Consider the following 9,449-nt stretch of genomic DNA (forward strand, 5'->3'; position numbering starts at 1 on the left):
TTGTACTGACCCAGCGGGGCAGCAGGAGCTGCATTTCTGTTTGAAATCACATAGCCGGGGACAGTAAAACCTCCTGTATCAGCGGTATTATCTAAGTAGAAGGCGCTTTCTCTAACCAGACCTATGTACCATCTTAGCAGGGCGGTTTTGCTATTTCCAAGAGATCAGAGCAGCAATTAAAGGAGCAAACTTTTCAAGCAGGGCCTTAATTAAATGAGGGTATGTGCTCACTGAATCAAGGCCCTCGGGTGTTTTCCAGACATCCTCTTCTGCCAAAGGACGAAATTACACGCAAAGCTGCTGCTTTATCACAATGCTGTAGGGTCACCCTCAGCTTGAAATAAAGTCTCACCTCTTACAATTTGTCACAAGCAACACCAGAGCGTAGAGTGGCGGGAAGAAGCACCGATTTCTGCTGCGGTCTGGGGAGGTGTGCTCTTTTAAGTCCATACAAATTGTAAAATTAGATAAAATTTAAAAATCTTGCAGAGCCAGTGGGGTACTGGGAAGCAGTTCCCAGAACTATCTATAACTTGACTTAAGAAAACAGACCAGATTGCAGATCGACTCAGCTCCCGCTACGGTTTTCACTTCCCTTTCAGCTTTTATATTTTGCAGTTCCAAGTAACACCCAGGTTTCGGACCATTTTTCTCCCACCATCTGGGGATTTGAGCCCAATTCAGCTGGATGCAGAGAACAGCAGCTGGTCTCGGCTGAGAAAGGTATTGTCATCATCTACCAGAATTTGAGATGACATCCCTAGAGGAGGTGTAGTTGCAGCTGTAGTGCTTGGGGTGGAACTTGAGGAGCTCCCATTCGGTCATAAAACTTGGTGGACCTGGAAGGAGGGCACGGACCCCAATAACTTTCAGAGTCCTCCAGTTCTGGCGTAGGTAGAGCTCCTTCAAAGCACCTCCAAGCAGAGACAGCTGAGATTGGCTAAAACAACAATTACACTTACAAACCAATCTCACTACAATGAGCTTCCTATTCTGAGCCAACTTCCATCTTTGCTTTCAGCAACTCCCCGGAGCAACAGGAATAAGTGACCCCTTCAAATCCGACGACCAACGACCTGGGAAATTTATCCTTGCATTGTATCTGCATATACTGCATTTGGGCAACACATGGAGATTTACCAGTTTCATTTCTGCAGCCAGTTTCTCCGCTGCTTTTTGTTTCTGGTTCTCAGCATGAGCCTCACAGCACAGATAAATTCACTGAGTTAATCTGATTCCAACTGAGCTCTTTTAAAGTAAGTCTATTGAAAATAGAAAATCCCTTTCTATTACCATTACAGCTAGGAATACTCTTTTTTTTTAAAAAAAACCACCACACCAGTAGGACATACTGTAGCAAAACTGAGCTATTAAAAACATTGAGAAACTTCCGTTTTACACAACAGAATTTTAGAAGAAACAAATTTGTTCTGTGCTTTTTGACGAAGTACCTAAAGTGCTGAAAAGGACCCACAGCCCTGACTAAACACAGACTGCTCTGAGGTTTGATGCTACGTATAGATCCCCACGTCTGGCGTGACGGCGGAGAGCGGCAGTGTTTACTGGGTGCCGGCGAGGGGGGGGCAGCCCAACAGATGGCTGCTGTGGCACAGCTCCTGCACCCCCTCTGGGCTTGCAAATGGCTGCTTTCATACACGGGCTGTAAACAATCCTTGAAAGCCCAAGATCATGCGCTGAGGGTCATCCGGCCAAGCAGAGAGAGCCAAGGAAGCCGCTCTGCTGCAGAGAACTGCCTCGCTCCATCCCTCCGCGGAACTGCCCTCGCTGTGCCCCCTCCCAGGTCCTCTCCTCTCCCCCCCGCAGCATCCTACCTGCCCACTCCCTGTCCCCGATGATGACTCTGTCACAGAGCTCACACATGCGATGACTCCGTTTGTTCTCGTTTACATCGTACTCCATCTTCACGGGCTCTGCTGGGGGGTCACGTCCCTGTAGATTAAATAACATCTCAAACTGGTTTCTGCTACGAAAATTTGCTTGGCTGTGTTCACTTTGGTAGAGTTTGGGATGTGAACTTGCCGTACGCAGACACTGAGGTTAGCAGGACAGACACTGCAGTTTTACCATGCAAGGCAAGCAGAGTACTGGGCATTACGAGAAATTTTCAAGCTTACACGAACAACCCCCTGCCACTGCGAGGAAAGCCCAAGGCTGGGCATGTAAAGCAGACAGCCCTGCTCATGGGAGAGACTAAGTGCCAAGCTGTGGTGCCTGGAGACTACCAAGAAGTCTCATGTGTTAATTCCAGTTTACCCAGTACCTGGATGAAGCTCTCCACAATTTCCAGAGCAGGTTTCAGCACATCCTCCTCCCACCGCATGAGATCAGACACCTCCAAGCCATACACCGGGGGTACGTTGGGCCCGGGACCTACAGTGGTACAGAAAGGCAGGTCACCACGAGAACCTCCCCAGCATCATGTCCTAGCACCCATGAGGTAATGCTGTGACCAGGGGGGATCTGCTCTCTCCTATCCAGCTGTCCTTTAGCGTTCAGAAGCAAATAGCACCAGCCTTTCCAGAGCCAAAATTGCCAGAGACCTCAGCTTGGGGGGCACCACCCTCACAAACAGCAAGGACACCCAAGACCTCAAGCAAGCACCTTCATGGTTGTCTGCCTTCAGGACAGCATTATGAAATCTGAACACGCCGACAGCCCATCATAACAGCAAACACTTTCATCACGGCCATGGTCCACAGGAGGCCGCAGAAGATCAAAAGCTAGATCCAGGCACAAAGCCATCACACAAAGCTTACAAGGAGAAGCAGGCATGGAGTCTGGATGAGGAATCTGCGGGTGCAGGTTCTCAACTAGAGCTGTGATTGCTTGTGCTGCTGCAGGAGCCAATGCTCCCAGCTCACAGTAGCAGGCCACGGTGGGAGATGCTTTACGAATTCCTCGACCTGACAAGGCACAGTTTCAAAGCCACCCCTTCGGCCTCCCCCAGCCCCGCGCGAGGGCACGGGGCGCTCACGGCAGCCCAGCCGGGGCGAGACAGCTGCAATCAGAGAGCGCCCACTCCCTCCGGCGCCGGCGCTGCCCTGCGGCGGCTCACCTGCCCGCAGACACCGGGCACACGGTCCCACTCGGACAAAGCCATCAAAGGCTGCCGCGTGCCAGTCTCCAGCAGGTGCTGCTTTTTATTGCTGTAACCACAAACAAGCTGATCTGAACGCACACCTGCCACCAGAAAGGTGAGCCAGAGCCACCGAGCACATGGCTCCGGGAAAGCTCTTGCACCCTCTTCAAAGCCCATCTTTTGACTCGAGTTTCTCCCTGCCTTTTTTTTTTTTTTAATTTTTTTTTTTTTATTGTTGTTTTGCCCCTACCGAGCACCTTTCAACAAGTGCCCGGCTCCCAGCTGCTGCTGCTGGCCCTGCTCCAAGGCTGGAGCTGGGATGGGGAAGTCCTGCTGGCTCCTTGCCACCGCGGTGAGTACGGCCCGGGATAAGGGCAGCCAATGCGCTCCTGCTCCTAATCTGGAGGGCAGCTGTCAACTGGGCTTTTCGTCCTGCGCGGGAAGCATGTGTGGGTGCGTGGGGAGAGGGACCGTACTGGGCACCCCCTCCCTGAGCCCCTCGGGAGACGTCGGCAGGACAGGCTGCGGGGATGCTGCAGCCATCATCATCTACTGCTGCCCACCACGGGGCTGAACCTTTGCCTGCTTTGTTCTGTCGGGGTATTAGCCGTCCTGATGGCACTTCTGTTGGGAAGGGAAGATCTCTTGACAGGCAGCCAGGGGTCAGTGAGAAGCAGTGAGAAGGAGCTGGCTTCCCGCATGTCTGGGCAGACGGACTGTGGGCAAGGTAAACCTGGACGGCGCTGGGTGGGCTGTCTCTGGAGGGCCGAGCGGCTGCTCTCCTTCCCCCTTGTTCAGGGTGGGATGAGGGCAGAGGCTGCTGGGTGGATGCTGGGGGGATCTGGCCGGCAGCAGACACTTGCAGAGCCAGGACAGCCTGGACCAGCCAGAAGAATCCAGGCAGAATGGTCTGATCTCTGCCAGACTCACATCCCCCCCAGTACACGCTGCCCCAAAGCAGAGGAGCCACCACTCTCCTCTCTTGAGCTGGGAGCAGGGGATGTGCCAAGGAGGGATGAGAAGGGATGCGAGAACAGGCGAGGCAGGGCAGGAACAGAGGACTTACGTTTCAGGAAGCGGTTTCGGACCCATTTGTTCTGCCTCCGGGCATATCTCTTGGTCACCTGCTTCAGTGCCTGGATCCCTTTGAAACAGAGGGAGTAGAAAATGAAAACAAAGGTCAGTGCAACGCTGCAAACTGAATTCAGAGCAGACTGAGAAGAGGCTGTTGGCTCCAGCAGGGGGAAATCACACAAGACAAAAGTTTGTGCTGGATGGTGCCATGCTTGCTGAAGAGAAGTATTTCTACCATTGGTCTGGAGGTCTCTGAGCCAGCAGGGAGAAGTGGTCATCATGGTGAAGAGGATGAGCCCTACCAGACAGTGTAGGGGCAGTGGCAGTGCGGAAGAGATGCACAAGGTGTCCCAAATATCCCTGAATGGACACTGGGTGGAAAGGGCCCAAAATCTGCACCCTGAAGCTTTTAGCAGGCAGGACAATCTCTTCAAGGGCTGCACTGCTCTCATAACACCTAATTGAATGCTCCTCTGCACAAACGGAGCCCAGGACTCCTTGTCCTACCCCCAGTGGGCCCAGAGGATGGTTTACCACTGTACAACTTTTCAATATTTAGTACCAGACTTATCGGATCCCTCCACAATCATCTCCTGAGCAGACACAACAAGACCCTTCTGCACCAGACTTGTTTTCAAGCCTTTTATCATTTCTGTGGTTTCCTCAGACTCCATCTCCACTTTGCACTGAACCCTTTTCCACACAGACCGACTCCACCTGGGACCTGCACTGTGCTGAGGAGCAGAGCAGCTCTCTCCTCTAACAACAGGGTATCTGTCCAGACGCTCCAGAATGACACGTGCCATCAAAGAGAGCATCACTACTGACTCATGCTGTCATCCACTAGATCCCCAGATCCTTTCCCACCATCCTGCTGCTGAAACAGATGCTGAGTTCTGCTTCACTCCTGTTCTCTACAGAACTCACACCCCAGCTGGGATCCCATCACCCAGGTCACTGGTGGACCAGCTCCAGATCTCAAATTAGGCTGTGCCCGGTATATCTTGCAAGGAGGCCTGGGGGAAGTGAGGGAGGAATTGCTGTGGGTGTGCTCAGAGATGCTCTCCAAGCGCTGAAAAAGGAGTCCCTGCCCCCTGGGCTGGCAGAAGTGGAAAACGCAGACAGAAAGGTGCAGCTCAACCCCAACAAGACCTGCCCCAAGGTTTGCGGTTGGTTCAGACCATTATGCAGAGTCACCTGGCGCTCTGTGGGGCTGAGGGACATAGGGCATGGTGCTCCTCTCACCTTTTTGCAGCAGCAGAGCACTGGTCTCGGGTGAGCAATTCCCCTCACTGACAAGGTACTCGTGGAACTCCTTAAAACCAATGGACTGGAAGATGCCGTGCTGGTAATCCTGCCTGGAGAACAAGTCGAGAGACAGAGGTCAAAGCAGTCTCCTTCAGGGCAGTGGTAGACCCCAGCACTCCCCTTAATAGCTCAGATCTCTGCATCCCACCCTGCAGGCACCTCCATAGGTGACACAAGCCCACGGCCTCAGGGGACAAGCCAAGCCAGGCACACACAGGAACACAGACAGGTGCCTTCAGTGCCACCCCATGTCAGCTGCACTGTGTGAACACTCAGGCAACACCAAGTAATTTTTACTGAGGGGAAAAGTCACCGCCTGGCAGGTATGGTCCAGGCAAAATTAATTCAACACTAAGACCCACAAGGACTCTGCTGTTTGACCAGCCCTGGTCCAAGGGTTCTGGCAGGGAAGGCCAGGAAGCGCTGGAGGATCTGGCTGGTTCAGACCTTTCCACTGAGGGTGCCCCTGCAGGGGCGGGCCCCCGTCCAGTCTGCTGGCCCGGCCACAAGAGCAGGCGCTGCCAGGAGGGCTGGGACCAGCGATACATCGGAGCTGCTGCAGGGAGGGTCGGTCCGCACCCTGCCTGGGTCTGGCAGGTGGGACCAGGAGCAGAAAGGGAGCTGGCTTCTCACCCACCGGTTCTCGGCCACCTTCTCTTGGTTGTAGCGTCGGTGGAAGTCCCGCAGCTCCTCCAGTAGTCCCGCAGCCAGCATGTCATCCACCCGCTTCTCCAGCCGCTGGTCCAGAGCTGGGAGGAGGAGAGCAGGACACACTCAGTCGCTCGCAGCCATGCCCTCAGGAGACCCACAACTGGACAACGTGCTAGGACTCAGTTCGGCACTGCCAGCATCACGATCCACCCGAGGATGGCAGAGCCCAGCAGGAAAGGGGAGCGAGTCCTCTGTCACACCCACGGATGCCAAAGGTATTGCTGCCTTCTTCAGGGAGGAGGCTGGGGCAGGAGCAGGGAGTCAGCTCTAACCCCACATCACTGTGCTCAGCCAGCCAGGAGCTGCGCAAAGCCCACTCTCACCTGCCTGGTCTGCATGGAGCCACAAGATGCAGGAATGGGGGTATTTCAGGGGCCCCCCTAAGGGCCCCCCACCTTCTTCCTCCTGCTGCTGGTGCAAGATTTCACTATGGGGGATCCCCGTCTCTTCAAACACTTGGAGGCTCCTGTAAGCAGAGACAGACAAAGCTCAGAGACTGGGTGAGGATGAGCTTTTCCATTTCCCCAGCAGCCCTGGGGGCTCCAGCGAAGGGAACCGCAGACACTCGCTGCGATCCAACCCTCTCATGTGGGGGGAGGGCAGGTTTCTGCCCCTTCTCGTGCCCGGCATCCCGAGCACACCCAGGTCCTGGAGCTGCAATGCAGTGCAGAGCACAGCGATGGCACCCAAGGAGCTCAGAGCACAGCCACCCACTCCTGCCTGGCACCGGGACAAGCCCTGCAGGGAACGGGGTTCTGGCTCCAGCCCTGCCCTTTCCAGCCAGGCAGGGCTGCAGGGAAGGGGCCAGCGTTGCCGATGCTGTGAAGCGTTACTGCCAACTCAGCCCAGCCCAGTCAGGGAGGTGGAGGAAGCTGCTCGAGGTGCCCAACCCTCCATCACCCTACACCGTGCGAATGGGGTGGGCGGCATTCTGCTCCCCCTGGGCCAGGGCTCGGCTGGGATGGGCCCGCCAAAGCAGCAAGCCTGGTCTTGCTGCCGCGCTGTTCCCACAGAGCTCAGGTATGTTACTCATCCAGCACGGCAGCTTGCTCTTTAAATAGCTCCAGATAAACTCTGCTGCTGGGGCACCACAGCGGGAGCAGCCCTGGTGCACACAAGCCAGGAGCCAGAGCCATGCGCTGTACTGGACCCCAAAGGCAGTTCAAACTGGGGGCTGCTTGGCCAAAGTTCTCAGATCCCAGAAAGCTCCCCAACACCAGTGCTCCAAGGTCCCCAGGTACCTTGCTAGGAGGCTAGGAGCAGCCACCTGGGATGGGAGAGCCCATCTTGCCGTGTTCCCAGGCACACGATTCCCTCCGGAAGGGGTGCTGGGCCCTGGCACTCCCTGCCCTCGGCACACCAAGCTCACCTGGCCACTTTGCGCTTGTCGTGGGGATGTAGCTTGGCTGCCATCTCTGGGTCTACCTGGCTCAGGCGGCGATGGAGCTCAACCCCATCCAGCTGCTCCAGCTCCACTTTCCTGTCGGTGACTGGCCTGGGGGCCACGCTGGTCTTCTCCTGTGGGGCACAAGGCAGCCCCGAGTCAAGCCACTCATCCATGAGTGATCCCCCAGACCCATGGGGTGAACGAGGGGCTTTTGGTTTTCTCCTTGCCACACTCTAGCAGGGGGAGCACCGTGCCCGGTTGCAGGAAGCCTACCCTGAATGTGGGGTTCACCCTTTCGGGGAGGCATATGCAGCCCCCCAACAGTACCTTGGTGTTGATAAGGACCTTCCAGAGCAGGGACTCGATGTAGTAGTTGGTTCCTCCCACAACAATTGGGATCTTGTCTCGGGCAAAGATATCTTCAATGTGCTGCAGTCAGGGAGTGTAAGCAGAGAGGCATGGCAGGGAGGGAGAGATGTGGGAAGAGGCAGCCTGGGGTCCAGACCCCACTCTCCCAGCCCCAAGGAGCCAGTGAGGCTGCAGGACAGGGTTACAGGTGTCCCTCATCTCTCACTATCCTCTGCTACCTCTGCCAGCTACCACCAAAACTCAGGGACACGCAAGGACTGCCAGAGAGGGCAATACACAGCTCAGCACTGTTGCAGTGCAGCAGAGATCTTCCCCAACCAGCCCTGAAGGGCAGCTGCCCCGAGCATTAACTGGAAAAAAGAAGCTCCAAGCCCCCCCTCGCCAGCAGTATCCTCTGAAAACTGGAGTTGGTTGCAATGTGGAGAGTCCAAGGCTGATGCAAACACTGATCTCTCTTGCACGCCTGGCTGTGGAGGGGGGATGTCCCTATCTGCTCAGCCAGGCAGGCTGCAGCGTGAAAGGATATCAGAGCCACGGCTTTGTCTCTGAAATCCACCACTGTGTAGTTAGAGACAAGGGGATCCACAAAGCTGATCATATGGTGTCTACACAGACGCTGCTCCCGGGGAGAAACCTTGTTCGTGATGATGTCCAAGCCCTTGTACACCTGGGGAAGAGAAGAACCTGTCATTCACCTCTGCGTCCCATGAAACCCCCACCGACCACCGCTCCTTCCCCCACGCACAGCCTCTGCCTGCCCCTGTCACCCCTCCAAGCCCCTCGTCGGTCTCTGGAGAAGCACAGCACAGGCAGGGGCATGTGCCCCATTTAGGCGAGGCAACAGGAATCTCGCCAACGCCTGATCCGCCAGGGCCAAACTGCCTCTCTCTGGTGTTTGTTCCTGCCCATGGGAGATGAACCGTGAGTCCAACCGCTCACGACTGCTTTCCTGGTCTGATATAACCCTGCAGTTAGGGACAGAAAGGCTGATTGAGCGATCAGAGAGGGGTGTCAGAGCCCGGTCAGCATAACCAACTGAGCCCGGCTCCGAAGGACAGAGCTCCGAAATGAGGGAGGCTGCCTCCAAGCTGCAGGCTCCTCATCTTCTGCTGTTGCAGCTAAAAGCTCAGGTGCGCCTCTCTCCAACCACCCGTCTGCAGCACAGCACCGAGTCTCGTTTGGGGACAAGGACCGCTGCTTCCCGTAACGCACAAAGATGTCTCTGGATGCAACATGCAACCACATGGAGTGTTCTAAACACACACAAACCGTCTCAGCTCATGCACACCATAAAAGCCTGGTGTACCGCCTGCTGCCTGCTCCCACTGAGCTGGTCAGGCACAGAGAGGAGCAAAACACATGGGTGCAGGCCAGTGACCCCAGGGGAAAAGACACACTGTCCTGCACCAAGGTGCCAGGAGACACTGGTGATCACACCCAGCAGCACATCTCGCTGCTTTGAGGTGCGTCTTCAATCTCGAGTTTGGGATATACGACCTT

The 9,449-nt window shown here is 55.5% G+C and overlaps 1 protein-coding gene across 1 annotated transcript in view; it reads right to left on the reverse strand.

Moving 5' to 3' along the window:
* The window catches only part of TRIT1 (tRNA isopentenyltransferase 1), a 9,376-nt gene extending 763 nt beyond the window's left edge, over positions 1 to 8,613 (reverse strand). Inside the window, exons 1-9 of the mRNA XM_009882795.1 lie at positions 8,476 to 8,613; positions 7,908 to 8,006; positions 7,563 to 7,711; positions 6,517 to 6,659; positions 6,120 to 6,231; positions 5,420 to 5,532; positions 4,167 to 4,244; positions 2,282 to 2,391; positions 1,833 to 1,950 (exon numbers count right to left, since the gene is read on the reverse strand). Of these exons, the coding sequence (XP_009881097.1) occupies positions 1,833 to 1,950; positions 2,282 to 2,391; positions 4,167 to 4,244; positions 5,420 to 5,532; positions 6,120 to 6,231; positions 6,517 to 6,659; positions 7,563 to 7,711; positions 7,908 to 8,006; positions 8,476 to 8,547 (994 nt within the window). The 5' untranslated portion in view covers positions 8,548 to 8,613. The remainder of the gene's footprint in view (positions 1 to 1,832; positions 1,951 to 2,281; positions 2,392 to 4,166; positions 4,245 to 5,419; positions 5,533 to 6,119; positions 6,232 to 6,516; positions 6,660 to 7,562; positions 7,712 to 7,907; positions 8,007 to 8,475) is intronic.
* Positions 8,614 to 9,449: the final 836 nt, after the last annotated feature.

The sequence above is a fragment of the Charadrius vociferus genome, unplaced genomic scaffold, assembly GCF_000708025.1.
Source record: "Charadrius vociferus isolate BGI_N301 unplaced genomic scaffold, ASM70802v2 scaffold783, whole genome shotgun sequence".
Lineage (NCBI taxonomy): Eukaryota > Metazoa > Chordata > Aves > Charadriiformes > Charadriidae > Charadrius > Charadrius vociferus.